This window comes from Haliaeetus albicilla, chromosome 3 (genome assembly GCF_947461875.1).
Source record: "Haliaeetus albicilla chromosome 3, bHalAlb1.1, whole genome shotgun sequence".
Classification (NCBI taxonomy): domain Eukaryota; kingdom Metazoa; phylum Chordata; class Aves; order Accipitriformes; family Accipitridae; genus Haliaeetus; species Haliaeetus albicilla.
The window spans coordinates 9,771,709-9,793,536 of NC_091485.1; the positions used below are offsets into that span (position 1 = coordinate 9,771,709).

At 37.0% G+C, this 21,828-nt stretch overlaps 1 protein-coding gene across 1 annotated transcript in view; it reads right to left on the reverse strand.

The window, feature by feature from the left end:
• LOC104322993 (dynein axonemal heavy chain 5) overlaps window positions 1-21,828 on the reverse strand; it is a 162,827-nt gene that overhangs the window by 139,819 nt on the left and 1,180 nt on the right. The window contains exons 2-17 of the mRNA XM_069778781.1: window positions 20,530-20,616; window positions 19,046-19,117; window positions 16,066-16,167; window positions 14,964-15,150; window positions 13,644-13,809; window positions 13,443-13,536; window positions 12,246-12,344; window positions 10,734-10,915; window positions 8,873-8,992; window positions 7,977-8,178; window positions 5,071-5,166; window positions 4,154-4,327; window positions 3,971-4,060; window positions 3,095-3,250; window positions 2,013-2,152; window positions 215-366 (exon numbers count right to left, since the gene is read on the reverse strand). Of these exons, the coding sequence (XP_069634882.1) occupies window positions 215-366; window positions 2,013-2,152; window positions 3,095-3,250; window positions 3,971-4,060; window positions 4,154-4,327; window positions 5,071-5,166; window positions 7,977-8,178; window positions 8,873-8,992; window positions 10,734-10,915; window positions 12,246-12,344; window positions 13,443-13,536; window positions 13,644-13,809; window positions 14,964-15,150; window positions 16,066-16,167; window positions 19,046-19,117; window positions 20,530-20,544 (2,047 nt within the window). The 5' untranslated portion in view covers window positions 20,545-20,616. The remainder of the gene's footprint in view (window positions 1-214; window positions 367-2,012; window positions 2,153-3,094; window positions 3,251-3,970; window positions 4,061-4,153; window positions 4,328-5,070; window positions 5,167-7,976; window positions 8,179-8,872; window positions 8,993-10,733; window positions 10,916-12,245; window positions 12,345-13,442; window positions 13,537-13,643; window positions 13,810-14,963; window positions 15,151-16,065; window positions 16,168-19,045; window positions 19,118-20,529; window positions 20,617-21,828) is intronic.

Consider the following 21,828-nt stretch of genomic DNA (forward strand, 5'->3'; position numbering starts at 1 on the left):
CTGTCAAACAGCCCTGGCTTGATCACCGCAGTTTAGAGCAGGACACCATTCTCTTCTTATTCATGTCTGGCTTACTTCCATAATTAGGAGGGAAGGACCTGGCATGTCCTTCCCTCATATAGATGGAGTGCTCTTCCTAAAACTAACAGGAAAATATCTGGCTGATACTACCTAACAGCATCAACAGTTCACCACTTCTTGTACTACTACATACATTTATTGATGTTCAAAGAAGTCCATGACAGCTGTATCAGGCCCGGAGTAAGGGCATCCTCAACTTGTCCTATGAATGGTTTCATGACTGGTTTCAGCATAACAGGAATCCCATTCAGACGCTCTTTGTAATTGATCAATAGATTCTGGAGACTGCAAGACACGGTCGTGTTAAGAATGTGCTTAATTCAGATATTTGAAACATACAGAACTTTGGACACATTTTCTGTTAATAAGATTTGCAAGTTCTGATCCCATGTTAAAAATAAGAACACTTCCCAGCTCTTCCTGGCTCAAACTAAGCCTCCTTCTCCCCACTAACAGCAGAACCAGACTGGGGAAATAAGTACCTCCAGTAAAGTGACTATGATCAATTTAGAGAAACTTTCTCCCAAGGAAAATTAATTACAGTAAAAAAACCCAGGAAATTGAAAACATGGTATTTTTGTTCCCTACTTCCTATCTCACAAGACATGGTATGAAATGACACTGCTTATAAGAAAAGCTAGATCCAAACCACTTAGGACACCAAAACCCAAAGACAAAGGCCAAATTCTGAATAAAGGCTTACAAATGTAGTCCCATGAAAATGGAGCTATGTAATGAAGCTGCATAAACAAGAATTAGAAGCAAATGCAACTCAGAAGTCAGATACGTAATGAGTTCCTTACAAGAACCACTGCAAAAAAAGTAATAGCTGTGTTCTGTGTCAAATTAAAACCATGACTTTAAACATCATTGTTACAAACCATATACTGAGATAACTCATTTGCAATATACCCAAAAGTGTTCTTCCAGTGTTGCTAAAGCAAAAATCTACAGTCTCTGAATATTCCTTCTTTGCTTGGGGAGTCAATATGAAGTCTTTTTTAGAGTAGAAAGTAAGTTTGGATTATCTTTTTATTGCAAATATTTTCTGTACTTTTTTGTTTCTCTTGGATGGCAGAAGTTGGGGCTGTTGCTTTTTAGAGGACTGTAGCACACAGAGCTTGCCTTGCGCATTAGAAATTTTAGGTTAGTTTGCCCTAAAACACTCCACAGATAATTAATGAAAAATGTGGTATTAGAAGAGTGAAAGACTGAAAGCTTTAACAACAGAAAAAAGGAGGAGGGGTTTGAATTCAAGTGTTTACGGAACTCTTTGAACTTCTTCCCTTTTTGTCCCCTTCTATTTAAAAACTATATAAAGAACACTCCTCACAAAGGATGACTTTTTTAAGACCTATCATCCTTGCTTAGTGAGTTGGAGAATTAATAATCAGCATCCCCGAGAACGAAAAGAACTCTTCCAGCACAGAATTGGACTGTTACAAGAAGCAGATAGAAATTATTTAAAATCAACAAAAGTTATTTCAGATATTCAACATGAGATAGCAAATTATAACTTAGGTGATGTATTACCTGTACAAATGTCTGGGTTACACCTTAATCAAGTGGTAAATTCCAGCTTGTTTTTCTAACAGAAAAAAGCTTTTGATGTTAACCGTAATATATCGGAGTGTAATCCCTATGTTATAGTGCATAGATGCCTTAACAGTACCTAGGAGCCCCACTTACAGAACAGCTGTTGCAGTAACAAAACAAAAGCATGTAGGCTTTTTCTAGTAATGAGATATTTGTGGAGATAGGAACAACTGCATGTTACCAATATTACTGTGGAAATGCAGGGGAAAGCAATTAAATTTCAATTGAACTCCATCAAAGAGAAAAACTATAATCAATCAAAAGCATATGCAACAGACTCAAAGCTAGGGATTCCCATCTGCAGATAAGAATCAAATCCAAAACTGTTCACTCACTCCATTTGATGTCTTTTAATCTGTTCTTCATCTGCACACAAGCCGAGGACAACATCTGGAACTTCAAAATGCATTTTTTTCAGGTATTTTGTTTCATAAAGTACTTCCAGGACCACTGGGTCCAAGTTTACAAGTAATTCCTTCATGTAGCAGTACAGAGGGGAAAAAAAAGAAAGATAAAATAAGGCAGTAGTTTGGTGGGTAAGTGTAGCGTGGTATAACTGGAACATATAATGAAATGTAGATCAGTAGAGAAGATTTTTAAAATGGATACCCATGTTTCTACACAAATCTTCATCCTCCTCTACAAATACCTGCATTTTTCAAAGTATTAATCAACCAATATCTCACGCTGATTTCAATTTCCTGTGACTCCTTCACTGTGCCCTAACCACCTAGCTCCTGTGACTTCCTAAGTTTAATTCTAGTTCTGCAGCCACACTCCGTGGAAGCTAATCTGCCTTTTCATCTCAGTTTCTCCATTGGTAGACTATGGAGAAATGTTGTGAAGGTTGATCTCTGTACAGTTTTTCGGGGCACTAAATGCTATTAAGATGCTAAATAAATTTGAAAACTAGGTTCTAGTTGTCCATTATGGAATCATTAGTTCAAAAAATGCCACATTTTAACCATAATTTCTCTGCACTACAGAAGAAAAAATAATCTGTGAAGTAAGAATGGTAAGATTTTCTGTCTCAGCAAGCAGTTTTGAAAGCAAATTAATGAATGATTGCAATACAATCAACAATTCCTTCCTTGACTAAAATTTTGGTTAACATAGAAAATAAAACATGAAACAATATCTAAAAAGATGCAGATAAGTCAATAATAGATATGTATTTGCTGGATACTACCTCTTTTATGCCCTGAATGAGACAGGAGCCTTATGAAGAAAAAGACATGATGAAGTCTGTACCATAAATATACACAAAAAGTAAAAAAAAAAACAAAACAATTTGAGTAGTTCATTTTTTTAACCCTATTAAGATTATTTTAATGCTGTGTATGTCTATCCATGATATGATTAAAGTAGCATGTGTAATATGAAACAATGCAACAGTAATACCAAGAATAAATCATACCTTGGTTTCTGGGTGCCTGACAAGTAAGGAAGCACACAGAGCATTTCTAGCCTGGTCAGCAAACCTGCACCAGGCTCTATGATAAATAAGTTCAAATTCCAAAAGAACTGCAGCCATTTTATTGTAGCTCTTAACAACCTTTTTCATTTCCAGTGTCTGCAGTTCAAGGGGAAAAAGAAAAAAAAGCAAACACTATTTAATCAGTTCAATGAGTCTAACATAGTAGAAATGAAAACCGCTAGGCTTTTCCTCACCACCATTCAGAAAACAAAACAAACAGAAAGCTTTAAGTTACACTATTTTAGAGATAAGGTAAGACACAGAAACATAGAAATGTATTTAGGAATTCAATTATTAAGAAGTATTTAACTGCTCTAAACAACATAACTTTTTTCCTGATTTTTCCTCCCAGTCTTGCCCATAGAACAAAGTCTATACTATGACCTATACAAAGCACTGATGTCCCATTGAGAAAGGTATAAAAATTATATTCTTTCATGAAGTGTGGCTAGTGTTTGAGGTTAAATATCTCAGTCCTCTTCATCACAGAGCATAGCAGACAGAAGCTTCTAAGCTTAGGTACCTGGCCAACAGTGCTGCTATCAGGATTAACATGAGTCAAGCCCCAGAAGAGACAAAAGCACCTGTCTAAATCATCAGCTTAATGTCTCAAGGGAAGTAACTGTCCTCAGCCACAGAATAATAATGCTGCAAAAAGGAATTCAACTCCTGGAGCAAACACTAACACCTATCCTGTTGGATGAGCTTGAATACAAGTTGCTAGAAAAGTGAGCTTAGGAGTGTAAAAATAAATCATGTGTCTGTTAATAACATGCTTGAAAGCTTAGCATAAATCCTCCTCTGCTAATTTCCAACCTTCAAGAGTGTGGTTTTCTTTTTAAAGAATGTCATTGGATGGTCAATTTTTCTGTATAACTGCTGAGCCCACATAATCTTCCCTGTTACCTAAAACACAGAAGATATGAGGTTATATTTCCATTAACTTAAAAACAGTCAAGAAGCAAAGTCTTTTTTTTTTCGTATTTATTTCATTCTTACTGGTGGTATATTACGTGGTATAGGTGGATTTTCTTTTTGCTTCTGGTAGAGTTTTTGAACAAACTCTAAGTCTTGGCTGTACTGCTGAAGGACAATGGTATACTTCTCATTAAGATCAATACGATTTTCTCCTATTTGTTCAAGCTTCATCAGAAGTCCCAGCATCTGTTCAGTCTAAAAAGGAGAATGGAGTATTTACTGCAAAGATGTTAATAGTTCAGAAAGTCATTGTTCATAAACTGTTTTTTAAATTTATGTTATGTAAGTTTGTAAGTTGTTTTTTAAGAAACACAGAAGAGTCCATCCAGACAAGTTAGTGAATTTTACTTCTGTATTTTGTCCCATATAGAATATATTTACCATAGTATGAACCAAGAAACTGCTACCACTACAGTATAATGGAATATTTAATTTTTTTCTGACTCTCAAATCACCACTCTTTTTTTCTGCAAACAGCTGTGGTAGAACACCTACACCTTGACTCACGCTTCATTAATATCCCATATCATGATCAGGGCCTGAACCAATGAACAGTACTGACATTAAGGTAACAGATGGCAGAAATTATTTCACTGATGCTGCCAGTCCAACAGAAATAACTTAGAAATGCAACGCGAAGCATGGGGAACACCGGGATGAAGAAAGAAAATAAACTTCAGAAAAATAGGGCTACAAAATTGGTAAGGAAAGATGGAACATAAAACTGGCACGAAGTAACAATGAACATTATCTTCCAGCACTTCTGCAAGCGACTTTTAGAACACTTGTAATAGGCTTGATGTCCTCCTACATTATCTCAAGGCAGCCACCAGTAAAGTACAGAACACTGGCAGTAATGAGCGAGTTAAGTAGGAGCTGTGGGTACTCAGACTTTCTGAGCATCAGAACAAGGGGCTTGCATTTTTTAAATTACTTACAGTTACGGTCTTCCCAAACCAGGAATCCACAAATACTTGTATGGACTCGTACAATGCTGCAATTTGGTTCTTAAATTCAAGGTAATCTTTTTCAAACTAGAAAAGGGTAAAAGAGAAAAAAAATCATCTATAATGTTGCTTTCATTTCATACAAAATTCTTTCCCTGAAGTTTTTGGGGACTTTGCTTTATCTGCCCAGTACATGTTTTCAGCACTGAATTAAAGAGAACAGGGACAACACTGGTAACAAAGGCATTTACATTCTAAGCAAAGCAAACAAAAAGTGTTAAGTTACATGATTAAAGCCTCATCTTCATGAACAAAAACGAGCACAAAGGAACAAGGACAGGCAGAGGAAACCTAATAACCTAATCAGAGAGAACAGAGCACGGTCATCAGCTACTCTCAGCACTACCACGGGAGAGCACTCAGCAAACTGTCCAGGGTATAAAACCCATCAAGATGAGCAAACTGGCAGGCTCTCTAGAGCATCTTATAGACTACAGGAGGTTATTGCCTAGGAGGTAAGGGACTTATTACAGTTTACGGGGGAAAAGCATTTTGGGACTGCACAAAATGTGTTAGAGGAGTTAGGGGAGAAGCAAAGCCAGAGATCAATGTAGTTTGGGGAGGAATAAGTGTGGGAAAACAGAGATGCAATGGGTAAAAGGAGTCAGTCACATGTGAACAGGTTGCTGGTCAGTACACTTGTCTGGCCATGCTCTGCACCTGATCAGCACGGTCTGTCTTGTCCTTTAAACTAAAGAAAAAAGGGTAGATTTAGATTAGATATTCTTTACTATGAGGGTGGTAAGACACTGGCACAAGTTGTCCAGAGAAGTTGTGGATGCCTCATCATTGCAAGTGTTCAAGGTCAGGGTGGACAGGGCTTTGAGCAACCTGATCTAGTGGAAGATGTCCCTGCCCACGGCAGGGGTGTTGGAACTAGTTGATCTTTAAAGATTCCAACCTAAACCATCTGATGATTCTATGGAGACCATGGGTCATTGAGGCTTGCACACCTGCAAAGTCAGCAACTGGAGAGATTGGAGTGTATTGAGGTCTAAGCATCAGCAACCAGAGTAGGAACAATGAATCATAGCAATTAGAGACACTGGAGCATGTGCATACTGTGTGGGTGTGTATGTTGAATGTAATGGCTAGACAATACCAAACCAGACTAGGCAGCAAATAGGACAGAGGCACGGGAACCAAGTGTTGGAGCAGCCGTAAGTCTGGGCTGGATACTGAAGAGACCTGAATGGTCTTAGAGTTGGCTACCAAAGGGACCTAGAGGCCCAAGCCAGCTACCAGAGAGATGGTAAGGTCTGAAGGTCAGCTACTGATAAGGTTATAAGTCTGGACCAACTACAGGAAAGAACTATTTGCATGAGTGTGTCTCTGTGTGTCAGCAACTGGGAAAGCAAGGGAATCCAGGGGTCAAGTAGAGGGTAGAGTGATTGCCTAAGACCAGCTACTGGAGGGACCCATAGTGCACGTGTCTGTCTGTGTGTGTGTATAGGTTTGAGTACCAGCAACTGGAGTGGGGCTGTGGGCCTTAGAGGGGGGTTTGTGAGTCCAGGAACTGGGGAGACCTGGGTATTCAGGGGCCAGTTTTTGGATAGACTGAGTGTGTAAGACCAGCTACTGGAGGGATCCATGTATATATATTTTCTACAAACAGGCTTTCCTCCTGCTGAGCCAGAGACGTACAGGATGAAGCCATTAATACTGTCTGTAATTGCGTGATTGCTGTGTTTTCAGTTTGTGTCGAGCTGTGTGGCCAGACCTGTGTATAAATGTATTGTGTGTATATGTGCATGCATTGCCTATTGGGAATTACACGCTCAGCCTCACAGCTCAGTGGACATGGGGACGTGGAACTGTGACAGCCTCACCTCTACTGGGCTACCAAATTCGGCAGCTCCTAACTAGAAGTAGGGTATTTATCTGTAATAATTTTTCTTAAAAGTCCAAAAGACTGAGGATCTACAAAAAGAGATCAATGCAAACTTCCTCCTGAAGAAAGCACTCCACAAGCTTGGGGAGACAGTCCATACTATATTTTGCTCCAACCATTTAGCTGTAGAAAAGCCACGCAATTTTTAAATACCTTCAAATTCCAGTTACCAGTAAGTGTTCTCTTTCAGAAAAGAACCACACAGCAAGTATTAGAGAAATGTAAGCCATCAGCCAGTTAGAAGAAAGTCAAAGGTACTCTAGACTTAAATGGTTTAAGGAAAGTTCCTGACAATTGCAAGCTACTGTTCAGTAAGGCAGGAGAGTAAGTCAACATTTCTAGCACTTCTATTGTGAAGCTATCAATCCTGCAAAGGAAGCACGCTACAGCTCAAAAAAACCATCTCAATTCCAGCATGTGCAGGATGTATTAAAACATCAGCCCGAAGCACTTGAAAAGCCACTTTAGTTTTTACCACCCTGCTCAGCACTGGGGGTGATACCATTCACTTCTCCCGCTAAAATGTTCATCTAAGTGCCTTTGCTACCTTTACTATAATACCGCCTTTACTATTCCACTAAGAATTTTCAGTAACACCGAGTAACTCTTGCAACTAGATGAACTGTATTTAATGCATTGACCTGCCTGAATTAGTTTTCAGTCTGCAGTTCAAAATACATGCATCTCAAAACAAACAAGTTTAGGAAAAGTTGTTTGTGGCATTACCTATCACACAAAACCTAGTTTATAAAAAATTAACAAAAACATTTGAAATAAAAGCCAAATTTACCCAAACACTGTCAAATTGTATTAAAAGATATGAAAGTAGTATTATTACAGCAAAATACTATATGCATTGTTATAAAAATTAATCTTCTTTGCATAACTCCCATGAAAAGCATAGAGTTAAGGGAGTGATTGTCAGAGAAGTGCTGAATGTATGTACCTCTTTTTTCCTGTGATCCAGAACATCATACTGTTTGGATTTGGTGTTTGTAGCAATGCTCTGGTAATGAGTACTGATCTCTTCAATACCCTCTATTTTTATACGCTGGAGCTCTAAAAGGCTTTCCATAATATTGCTCATATCTGAAATCTTCTCCAAACGTTTACAGAACATATCAAATTTTCCAAATATATAGTTTTCACTTAAAAAAAAGCAACAAAGGGATTGTTATGCAAATCTATTTGTAATAGATTTTTTCTATTTGACCCACATATATTCTAGCAGAACTGCTACCAAGTTTCACATTAAAAAAATCTATGCTGTAATAATTACAAATCAAGAAAAAACTATTTTAAAATAATGGATATAAACCAGAAAATGCTTACTACTTTTATATGTCAATTAAAAGTCTTTACCACATTTCACAGGAGTTACTCTTTTAAATAAGACATTTGCAGGAGATCAAAATGTGAATGTACAATAGTAAGAAATGTCCCATGCTTTAAGTGTCAATATAGGTAAAATTCCCCTTAGTATTGTGATAGACAACCCAGCCCAAAGCTGACTAAATTCCTCTGGAGTCTTTTCACTTATATTCGTGACTCAAATTTCTTGGGCTTTCAGACCACATGTAAACATATGTATTAAATTAACCCATGCATAAATTCCCCTGAAGTCCCCTTGGACATCTGCTAAATCAACAAGTGACTGGCAAAAACCTGTCACTGGTTTATTCCTGAATAAAAAAAAAATCTCTGTAAGGGTCATATTCTGATTATAATAAATGCTACATTTTAATTGAGTATTTAGCTTTTCTGTTAGCCAGCAGATATAATGACATCTCATTTATAAATTGTATAAATTAATATGATTCAATATTAGAGTGTATTATTTACCTGAAATCAAATTGCCTGTCACTTGGATTTTCCTTTAGCTCCTCCCTAATTCTCTGAAAGGATGTTTGGTACTTTTCTTTGAGCAAAATGCATTGTTGTATCCTCTTTAGCAATTCTTGCCTGAGGAAGAAAGTACAGAATACAGAAAATTATCCTAAGGAGGTCTTCAAAAGAGTATAAATAAAAATAGAACATTTCAGTCAGATATGCAACTTTGCAAAGTAAGAACACAAAATTATACATTACCTGAAAAACATTCAAAATATGAGGATACCATTAAAAGTTTTTGGTTTAAATTTGTTATCTAGATTGGATATTTTTAGTTTAGTTTTTTTTGTCATCAAACCAAAACTTTCACAGCATAGTCCAGAAAGGACTTACACCAGGTAAACCCTGGCTACTGAATGACTGTAGTTTGGCCATTTCTCATCTTCTGTAAAGTGGGTATTGCTGGCGGGTTTTCCTTCGTTTGTTTCTTTGTTTTTTCTAAGCAGACAAGACTGGAGAGGTATTTTTCCAGACTACAGTAAGCATGAGGAAAGTCTTGTTTCTTTAAAAAGATGCACCAGGAAGATCTTGGTTCCTAAGGCCACAGATAGTTACATCTTATTACATAGTTGTTCATTAACCCTGAGGTACTACTATACATGAGATACATAGATGAGGCATGGAAATTAGCCATAAGCCATTTACCCAAGACTGTTGCTCCACTTTGGTTTTGTCTTTCACCTTCCAAAAGATCACTGGGAATTAAAATGATAGTCAAACTTTACAGATTGAAACAACTAACTGGGACAGAGATAAACTTCTGCAGGGACAGCAGCAGCAAATAAGTAAATAAGAATGTCTCAAAAATAAATTCAACAAAAAAATGTATTCTACTTTTATTTACATTCATTCTTCAGAAGAAACATAGCAAGTACTTAATTGATTACAGGTAATTCCTGAAAACTTCCCTTTACCCACACCAAAATACAGGAGCAATCCAAATTATTTGTTAGATTTACTTTTATGTCTCCTAGGCTGTCTCAGTGTCACCTTTGACTTGGCTGGAATTTAAGCACAGACATCCTGACTGTCTATGTATTGATGAAGCTTGTAACACCTTTTCCTTCCCAGCTCAGTAACCATAATCTTGCTCCATTAATACTCTTTAAAGAGACTATTCCAATCATTACTTTTCTAGCTGATAATTTTAGATGTTATGCTCACCTTAACCCCTCTCTGTGTTTCTCCCTTCTCTTTTGCATGAAAATAATTGAATTGTTCTTACAGTGTGTGTTCTTCCTAGGCCATCTCCACTTAACTTCTCATCCTTCAGATACACTTGTTCTGCCAGTGACATTAGCATTCACCACCCACCTGTTAAGTTTCGTACAAACACTTCTGTGCTTCCACTTATGCTGCACAACCAAATTGTCAGTTTGGTCCTGGTATATATTGTTCCCTTCCTCAAACTGACTTTCCTGTCCACTAACAGCAAAATATAAATCTCAGATGGAACTTTGCCAGTCTGTCCTCAGAGCTTCTTTATGAAGAACCTTAGCTCCCAGTTCTAATTGCTCAAGTGTGTTTTGGTCTAAAAAAAGCCATGGGGAAAAACTATCGAGTGTTGTATACTGATATACATTACATGCTTTCTCATAACAGTTTTTTTCACAACACATAGTGAATTTGTTTTTGCAGAGTACTTAATTCTACACAAAAAGAGTACTCACGAGCTTAAAATTAACATAGGAATCAGTGCCTGGAAGGAGGACAAGGGGCTACTTAAATTTACCTTTCAATAATCTTGATGACTAATCTGTAATTTTACTTCTAGTGTTAACAAAAGAAGATTAAATTATTAAAATTCTATCACCTGTCCAGATCCCAGATTTTTGAAACACCTTCACATAGATACATCTTGCATGTGTTAATCATTTGATTGGTGATTTTAAGAAGAAGAGATGTCATGCGCTCTGATGTGTTGTAGTATGGTGATGTACAGTAGATCATACAGACAGTATTCATTAAACTGGGTACGTGTTCCATCATTGTTACCTACAACAGGAAAAAATGGGAAAGTCAGCAATTCAAATTTCCTAAAAATTAACACAACAGAAAATGTGACACCTCTGGGAATATGTTTGTCAGTGGATAAACATCTTTTTGATTGTAACACATTGTTCTTGTAGACATCTCATTATGAACTGGACCATCCAATTCATTTGTGGGGACCTAACATACTATGACCAAGAGAAAAAAATGGGGAACAGGTAATAAATAAATTATTACATCTTCTTCCAGAGTGTGATTTTCCAGAGGAAAAACAGAGGCTGCACTCTTTTTGGTCATGGCCTCCAGTATATGAAGGTGCTGTAGTCTGCTTTGCAAAGGAATATGCTACCTGAGGAAAAGAAGTCATACACTGCTACAAAAGAGTTAGACTGCTGTAGGAAGGAGAAGAAGAAGGAAGTTGGCCTTTGCTCATTTTGCCTAGATCTGTACAGAAGAGAAATCCAGAAGGGGGAGGCAAGGCAACAATAATTTCTCTCTTACTGAGGATACTGAGCTGTAGAGTTTTCTGTCCCACAGAAAGATTCCACAGAAATGCATGCAAGCCAGATATACTGAGAACCCAGAACAAGAGACAGTGACTGGTCTAGAAAAGAATAAAAAAAGGATGGCATCTAAAAGTCAAATCCAATATGGCAGAATGGTGAATATTTGCAGAAGAAAAACAGTGTAAACCAGCACTGAGTTCAAGCTTTGAAAACAATATTTGGAAAAATTGTAAGCAGCTGGATTATGTGTAAATCTTCTGAACCATGTAAGCTTAAACAGTTTTGCCTGGTGGCTGTATCTTCAAAATTCATGTTCTCACTTAAAAAATGAAATCTGAGACCCACATGGTTATGAAAATAAGTTTTATCATCTTAACCAGGATGACAGTAAATATGTCCTATCTACAAGAGAAACAGCTTTAACCTGTAAAATAAGTGGAAGCTGCTCAATTCCAGCTCAACTGAAGGCTTATGATAATTCTATGATATTTGCATTAAAACAATCACAAGTAACTGCTAACTGAAGCATGGAGACAGGAAGAGGTACTATATGTAAGGCTCAGTATCAAGTTTGGAAAAACATAATCTTTTGCTTGTTTTTCTCATGCCCCTCAACTATCTTCTGAATTGACAACTGCCTCCTAGCATTACCTCTGGCTTATTCAAAATCTGTAAACTCAATTCACTAATGCCAAAGGAGTTAAGCTGTCCACTAATCATTAAACATAGGACTTAAACACTGAAAAGAGAGTATCTTTCTTTCAGCAGCAAAAGCCTTGCCTTTCTTTTCTGAATTTCACAATAAGTGCCTTTAGAGTACTACTTACAGGTGAAGCTTTGGCAAGTGGACCAAAAAATTTATCCAATGTATATAAATATCTCACGTTGTCTTTAGCTTCATTGGCAGCAATTGTTATATTACCATCCTGAAGGGAGGAAAAAAAGAAATAGAATTAGTATTGTTAAAATTTACTGAACAGGTTCTTGCTCTTTTACAGTGCATGCTGCCACAAGACCATGATTCCATCTTGCAAACATCTTCTCACAGAAGTTCTCTCAAATAAGCCATTTCTTCTTTACACAAGAAATAACTGCTTTTACATGTGAAAATTGGTAAGATCTACCTGGCAATCAGCAACATTTTGGATGTGATTTAGAGAACTGTACTTACACCCCCAAAGTTTTTCCTTCCTGATGAAAGTACAATAGTGTGGTTTTGATAATCCAACTTATATTTTAGAATGGTTTTAGCATGGTACCCATTCTACCCATTAGACAAGACCCCTAAAATGTACCAGGGTCGTTCCCATCATTTTTTAATAAACATTTGTTAGGGGAAAATATGTTCACAACTAATGCCTCTATATCCTTCTGTTCATGACAGGTGGAACTATCCAGTACTTAGGAGGCAATTCCATATGAAGAAAGAAATCTAGTTCATCATCCTTGGCTCATCACTCAGTAAGGTGACAGTTTTCCGGGTCTATTGTCAAAACAGTAGAATACCTTCTCAAGTGCTAGAAGATCTACATTCTGGTGTTTTGAGGGGGAGTCTGGCTGTATATGGTCTACAGCTTATTTTCTGGCTTGCCTACAATTTTGACTGGTAAGTTTACATTACAGATATCCATTTATCTGAAGTAGCAGTTATGCTACAAAAAGCCAGCTGTCAATAATTCTAGAAGCAATATGATGAACTTTCAGACATCTCTACAGTTGGCCTGTAGAGGGTACAGCTGGAGAGAGATAGAAAAATGTTGTATTGCTGCATTGCTTTACTTTTGCACAACCATTCCACCCACGATGTTAATGAAAGACACATTACAGAAGCATTGACTTCTTCTCAAGTTATCTATTTAACTTCAGAATCATTGGTGTTATATGTTTCAACAAATGGATAATAAACCACAGTACAAAACCAGCATAAACACTCAAAACTATTTTTAGCATTGTGTTCAGTTCTGTGTGTATTACAAATACAGTACTGTAATCATTTAAAACTTTTATTAAGACATAATAATTACCAGCTCTTTCCACTGCTTTAATGTCTTTGATCTCGCTGCCTGAAGAATACTTATAATTTTCTTTACTCTTGAACTCTTGATCTCATCTAAAAGGCTTTGAAGAAAGAAATATATTTAATACTCTCTTTGGAATGAAAGTTTACATTTATTTTTAAAAAGCTTTTTTTTCAGACTCTGTGAGAAATAATGCAGGGATTTAACCTGTTAAATGATGACATTCTTGCCTTCCAGTGTTCTAGCTCTGCAGATGGACCAATGTCATCAGCTTCTCTTCTCATTTGTTCACTCTCCACTAAAACTTGTCTGATCTGTTTGATCCAAATCATGACCACTTCTTCAAGTTTCTCAGTGACCTCTGGTTTACTGCCTTCAAAATCATAGAATGGGACAGTCTCATAAATACCAAGAAATAAATACAGATTTTTAACTAAAGTGAAATGTCCTTTTCAAGCATGAACTGAGACTCTGTGTAAGTGGAATATATTCAAATCACTGACCAACAACAGGAAAAGATTAAGACTGTAACAACAAGATACACATGCATACAACTTGTATCTACCTACACTGAGTTCATAAGGAAAAAAAAATACAGTGATGTGGTTTTGGGAGAATCATGTTTCAGAGGTCCAAGAAATGCATTAACTACTATGTGTATCTTTTTCTGCTTGTATTTCCTAAGTAAAGGCTTATTTTACGTTTCTCTCTTTCTGCCAATGCAGCCTATTCCACATTAAAAGCATCATGTAATGGACACCATTATTAACAGTCACAAAAACTCCCTAAAATTTATAAGTCAGCACACCTTTTAGATTGCCCTAACAGCTGCAAGAGTCCAGTTCACTTGGTGCATTACATTTAGGACTTGTGAAGCTTGTACTACTAAATGAATCTAAAGAACTTGTCCAGCTATATAACATTATTGCCTTATCTTAAGAGTCACTAGTTCTTCTGTGGAAGCTGTCCTGCCATAGGCTCATGTAGGGTTGAGAGGGATTGCAGAAGTATTGACTGGTTTGGCATTATTTCATTCTGAAAATCCATGTGGTGATAAGAAACGGTGGAAAGCTACTGTTCAAAGAGATATAACTACTCTTTTTCTTACATGTACATATATGTATATATATAAATTTTTATAAATACATCTTGTTTTGACTCACAGCCCTCAGAGCCAGACTTAATATTGGATAGGATTTCCCCGGTATCAAAGAAAGTGAAGAGTATACACACTAGTAGATGGCTTCACGCAGCAATTACTTGGCCAGCAAACTAGGAGGAACACGGGCCACTGCATACATGGTATGTCAAGGAACTACCTAATCCTTTAAGATCTATGAATTAAAGGATGGGCAAATGATTGATGATTTTATGACTAGACAGTCAGAAACCTGGCAAGAGTAAGCAGAAAAATGTATATAGCTCAGGAAAGATGAATTAATTCTTCAAAGTAAATTTTTACTAATGACATAGCATTTATTTTATAAACAGCATCATTGTGTTTGCTTTGCCATAGGAATTACTCACCTGCAGTTATGTAGTCAGATGGGTTCTGTAAGTTGCTGACATAAATATCAACATCCACTTTTGTGAGCTGAATTTTATCTTCTATATTCTGCCTTGATGATGACAAAGTACCCACAAATTTATCCACTGAATACAGAAAGTCTTGTATCTGGCTGTTCTTCAAGCCTTCTTTCACAGCTCCCCAGTTCTGATTATTTTATAATTTATGCCAAAAAAAAAAAAAAAGGTAAAACGAGGGTCACACTTTCTTTTGTTTTTGGAACACAAAAGATATCTTATTTTTCATCAGAAAGGTGTTAGTGCATAAAGATTTATCAGTATGCCCTTTAAAATACACTCATCTGTACTATAACATAAATACTCTAAAGTGTGCATTGATTTAATTATTCTGTTGGACAAGAAAAGACAAACAAGCAAGAGGCTCTCAAGAAATAAAAACGTCTCCCTGCTCTCACTGTCTTCACACTGAATTGTTGTCTTTTTTTTCAGTCTGATTTGGCTCTCTCTGAACAGAGAAGACACATTCTAATCTCTCTTCCTGCTCCTGGATGAGAGAAAATGGTAGCATATGGTAACAGCGTACGATGCCATCATTCTTAGACACTGAGCTTCATTATACTTCCTACCTCTGAACATGTGCTTCTGGAGGCAACAGAACCAATTGTGATGCTTTGTGAGTGCCACAGAACAAAGACAACTCAAAGAAGCTGGATACTCTGGCTGTGATACAGTGCTTGCTGTCCACGCTCTACAATAAAATCATGGACTGATCCCTTGTGCTGCCAGAAAGACTTGACACTTCCTTCAATCCAGGCTTAATCTAGTTTTAATTAAGTTATCACAGTTTTATCTTAGTATGGCTGCTATGCTATGTTCTCCTTTGTCATGAACATTACATCTGGTGCTATTGCTTGAAAATAAACAATAACTATATGAATTTCAAACACTTATATACAAATTGCATGAATGCCATAAAGGCCTATATTAGACTTGTATCTTTTTGTACCCTGTTTTATGTTCAACTGATGCACAAACAGGACTGCAGTAGCTACTTGCCTTAATTCCACATGTTCTTGAGAAAAAAGACTAGCTATTTGATTACCTGTTGGGATTTAAGTGCTGGTATCATGATTTGGGACAAGAAAAATTCCAGGCCCTGAAGGATATTTCCTTTAGTACAATCAAATATGCCAAAATTCACCTCCTTCGGGAAGAAACAAAAATTAGCAGAGTGCACATAAACTTCTGCAACTTTATACTATTTGAGTGAAATTCAGACATGTGGCGGACATATATACAGTCCATAACTACGTAGGTTCCATGAGGATATTGCCCCCCAGCTACTTAATTTGGATTGGACATAGACTAAAATTCAACTGGAAATTCCAAGACTTGCCCTTGAGTTTGAGTCACCAGAAAACTCAGTCCCATATTGTAGCAACACTCCAGCAACCAATTAAAATTAACCATTCAACATCAATGCACTAATTAATCTTCAGACAATTATATGTCTATATTTCTCTTTTACAGGAACACCTTCCATCTATCATAAATGCCTAAAAAAAGAACAAATGTATCAGGCAAGAAATGCCTCTCAGTTTCACAGTTCTCTCCAGTTCATTGCTAATGAATTTATGCTTAGGAAGCACTTCCTTACCGAGAGGGTGGTCAAACACTGGAACGGGCTTCCTAGAGAGGTGGTCGATGCCCCAAGCCTGTCAGTGTTTAAGAGGTATTTGGACAATGCCCTCAACAACATGCTTTAACTTGGTCAGCCCTGAATTGGTCAGGCAGTTGGACTAGATGACTGTTGTAGGTCCCTTCCAGCTGAAATAGTCAATTCTAGGCTATTCTAGTTAATGTGAAGCAAGAAGCAGTGAATTGCTGAAGCAGGGGACAGGAAGAGACAGCACTGGTGAGTGAAATTTTACTGCTGAACATAACGCATAAATTGGAAGAAGTGAGGGATTGTAACTTTTCCCAGCATTATCTGCTTATGGACTGGTTGGTTTTTCTGCTACTGGCATTTTGCTTACAAATGTATACATCCTGAACATGGGCCATGTGCTTTCTATGACCCATACTGGCTAGCCGTTTCGGTCATGTCTCTTGTTAGCAGAGAGGGAGTCTCATTTAGAACTTCTGAATTGCACAAACATACACTGATTTTGCCTTTATCATAATGAATGCTTCACTGATATGGGGGAAAGCATACCGAGTTCTGCCCTGGAAGCTTCTACTCCCAACTTTTGCCTGTGCAAACACAGCAATTCCAGAGTGTTTTAGGAATGGCACCTACAAATTAACTTTTGTAGAGGCTTTGACATTCTTGGCTATCTTGATTACTGATTTCACTAACGTTTTTCTTGCTAGTTCCCCACTTGCGTGCAAAAGAAAAGCATTTAAGACATTTAGGTGTTATGCATGGGTGGAGTAATACATCCTAGAGGTATTACAGTATTATAATCCCACTAGAGTACAAGAGGGTAGAAAGCTCTTTCTGAAAAAGTGGACAAATTATGGATGACAATCAAGGCATCGTTCTGCTTGAAGAAGTGCTTACAAGGAAGACCAGGTTTCTTTGCATGTCTGAGCATGTTCCGCGGGAGGCAATGCCCACAAGGTTATTAACAAGGAAATGCTCCTAAACTACTTCCTTCTGCAAAAGGGTGCACTAACAAAATTGCAGAAGGAAAGGATGCAATGTAATGAAGAAGTGAACTGACCTTTATTTTTCCCCTTCAGATGCTTTTAACAATGCCAGTTTCTCCCATATGACAGTGTTTGCATTTGTGCAGGGAGGAGGAGACAGGGAAAATTCTTTCAAGACTTCTGCATCTCTAGGACAAGGTCGACATACAAGCTGATCCATCTCTTTCCGTAGGACACTGAAGATTCAGCTATTCCTCTTGAAAAACGGGGGCAAATCCATGTATTTCTAGGGAGTTCTCAGGTTCTCCTCCCAACTGTTCCTACACAGCTCTTTGGGATAAACCAAAATTTGCCAAACCAGTCTGAGCCAGAGCTCCAAGCCTCGTCAGTGTGAAGACTGGCTCACTGAAAACTAGGGCTTGTTTTACCTTCTGTAGCATCTAAAAATATTGCCTCACATAAGGAATGAAGTTTGATGACAGCTACATGACAGTCCCTGCCAAAAGAAGGTGATCACAAGACAGCCACAGAGAGAAGGGACCAAGGCAGCTAACTGAAGAGTTTGGACAACCATTCTGACAGGTACCCAACTGAAGGAGCACAGCAGGACTGAGAGGGCATGAGAAGAGGAAGCCTAGAAATTACTTCTACACCCCTGGATGACGTATTTGTAAAAATATTGTTATAAAGCAAGTGACTGACAGAAACCTAAGTACTAATTTCCATGACTGCAGCTGGAGAACAAACTTACTACAGCTTTGGCCTGGTCAGATGGAACACATCAACCTATTAGTGACTAATAAGGACAAAATCTGTACAGCGTAAAAATGAGTTGCATCAGTATCTTTAAGAATATGATTTCAGGTTTATTACATTTTTTCTGTAATGTCTATTCTTAGATGTTAGTGTCTGGATGGTCTTCTATTGCAAGTATTTCCCAAGAACATGAGCATCTCTGAAAGTCAGAAAAGGCTGTTACAGTACTTTTCTCATACACTACTAAAGCTATTAGTGGGAGGAAAACCTTACTCTAGTTAGTTTCAAGTATGATCTTTATTTTAAAAGTTTAAAAGATACAGTTATTTAAGTAAGTGCAGCATTTCCATAATTTAGGCTCATTACTTAAAAGAAAATCTCCTGGTTTAGGTCATCATTCCCTATTGCCATTAAAAGTTATATTTTAATGACTGATTAATAATGAATTTTTCTTAATTAAATTCTTGTTTTTAATAATATTGCAGTAGCTAATTTCCAAATCATTAGAACATTACTTTATCATACTTACTCAAATGAAAAAGAACTTCCGTTAAACACAGAACTAGACATTTTCATGAAAGCACTCCCAACTTCTTTTTCTGACTCCAGTTGCATGAATAAAGGTCTAAGAAAATATTAAGTACACTGCAAACACTGCATGATTTTGGTCTTACCTGGGAAACATTTGATGCAGTTATAACTTTATCTGATGTCCTTAGGAAAAATGCACAAGTTCCTGTAAAGTCCTGTAAAAAGGACAAAATGCCTACAGTTAAAAAGAATACACACGTACAGTAAAAGTAATTTACTTAAGAACCTAAAAATGTGCTGAAAACAAAATTGTAAAAAAATAATTACTCAAAAAGGCAGTGAACTGTTTGTAGGATATTTGAAAATCTGTCCCTCTCAAATCAAATACTGTTTTTTCTCCACCTGACATAAGAATGTCAAAAATGCCCTTCTGGGCAGACCAGTCCAGTATTGCATCTCTACAAAGAAAATGCAGTTCAGGAAGAGCTTGTGGACTAGGCTGCTTCTGGGCTCCATTCCTCTTGTATTCCCTGACCACCTGCAACTGTTGTATGAGAGCTGTTAGATGACATATACCTGTCTAGTCATTTTAGTACCCATTTATGGACCTATCCATGAGATTGTCTAATCCCTTTCTGAATCTGCCAACTTAAAGTCACTGAAAAAAACTAAAGATATCCTCAGCTTTCAAACATTTAAACTACTTTTCATAGATATTTAGGCCAGAATGGATCATCTTAGAATGACATTTATTTCATTTTTTAAAAAGGGAACTCAAAGATTACTAAAAACTTCTGATCCAAATACTGTTTAACAGGTATTTTCATCTTTTTGATGGACCAAAGTAATGTAGAAGTTTCAAATCAGTACTGCAACAATGCTTATTTTTAATCTATTAATAATTCAACAATAACAAATTTGAAAAGCCATTCCAATTGGTCCAACTGGCAGAGGAATGAACCTCACTTCTTCTTTGAAAGCAAGAAAGAATTCTTCAGCTATGTCTTTTCTAACATAACAATGTTAATATAAGCTCATTGAGGCAAAAAAAAAAGACATCACCATGCCTTATTCAAAGAAAATTGTATATGGTACTGGATTCCCCCCCAAAAGAGATGGAAAGAAAGAAAATTAAGCAGAAATCTTAATGACTACTCTGAATACACTGCTGAATAATACTTAGACATTACAGCGAGGAGGTTATAAGAATTTGAATGGAATAAAGGAATTATTAAAGATATTTTTGGAGTAATGTGCAGTATTATTATATGAAAGGAAATAAAAAAACACTGAAGAACTGCACTTTTAAACTAGAAGCGCACAAGCACTGGAAAATACTTAACATGCAGTCATTAACAAAAATGTTAGGATCTGCAATGTTTTAACAAGGGTTTATTTGACCTGCTCTCCTCTCAGATAGGCAAATACATTAATCACTACTTCTTTACTGGAGAATTCCAACCTCAGCTCAAGAAATGTTGGGAGATCTTGCATTATGAGAACGTGGACTAAGTACTTAAGTATCTATCCAAGAATTACAAAAAGCTGTTTAACACTGCACAACTGTTATGGTTTTTTTTCAATATTTTCCTTTTCAAATGTCATCTAATGAATTTTTCAACCATACCTCAGTAGAACCCATGGTAATAAATAACTTCTTCTGAAGCAAACTGTTCGTTGACCCATCTGACCTCAATGATGCATTCGACTTTTGCTAGCAATTAAATTGTAAATAAGAGGTTAATAAAATAAGAACTATTAACATACAAATACCTCATCCTATTTGAATTTGTGAATTATAACTAAGCTCATTCTGAATCGATTAGTAATTCCCAGACAGAAATCGTGAGGTTGGCTTTATCTGGAGAATAAGCTTTGCATAAATCTCACAATCCCCAGTAAACAGTTTCATAGCCCTGTTTTTTCAGAAAAAAACTCAAAGAAGAAGGGGAAAAAAATCTCTGAAAATATAATGAAATTAAATCTAAAGTGTTTCCTAGAGCAACTTCCTCCATGGAAACAAACTGGATGTCTCGCAGAAAGTCATGTGCCTGGTCTGCAAAGTCATAATGTAATTGTGAGTGGGACTCACAAGCAACACTTGTCAGCTAGAGCCTGCCAACAATGCAAAGAAATTTAGTTTTCTGCCCATGCCTTTAACCATACATCACTCTGCAAAACTTTCTTTCTGAGAAGCCTTGCTGTCACTAGTCCCTCTCCACTGAGATGTATCTACAACTTCTTCTCAAGACTAATAAAGACCTGCTTCCCTCTAATTTTCTGTCACTCACTTTGAAAAATAATCTGTTGAAAGTTGAAAGAATGTAACAGAAAATAATGTGGAAGAAGCCTGCAGGTGTATTTCTCTTTCAAGTTGAGGAGAGACCTCTTCCTAAAAAGTCAAATGTTCAGCTCCTGCTAGACTAAATGTGTGATGCATGATACACAGTGGTGTCTCTCCACTTCTACCCAAAATCAGCATCTTCTAACCTGTATGCATGTCTCAAGTGAATATCATGCACCCAAGCTGGTGAAAAACAGAGATGAGCAGCACTGAATAAAGGATCTTTGACAAATCTTGGAAAGAACATGCCTACTAGGTCAGGCCAACAGTCTGCCCTGGCCAGTATTTTGTCTCCAAGAATGGCTAAAAATGGATAAGAACAGGGCAATCATGTATGATACTGCCCCTGAGTAATCTCCAATTCTCCAATATGTTTGAAACCAAACTGTTGACAGAACAGTCAATGCAATGAGATCTCAACTCATCCAAATGGGGTGGAAGATGCTGGAGATGGCATTCATACTTTCCATCAGAAACATTTCTTTTTATGCTGTGTTGCTTTTGCAGCAAAATTTTCATAAATTCGTATTTTAATGTTTCAAAAGACCAAAATAAAACAAAAGTAAATGCAGAAATGAAACG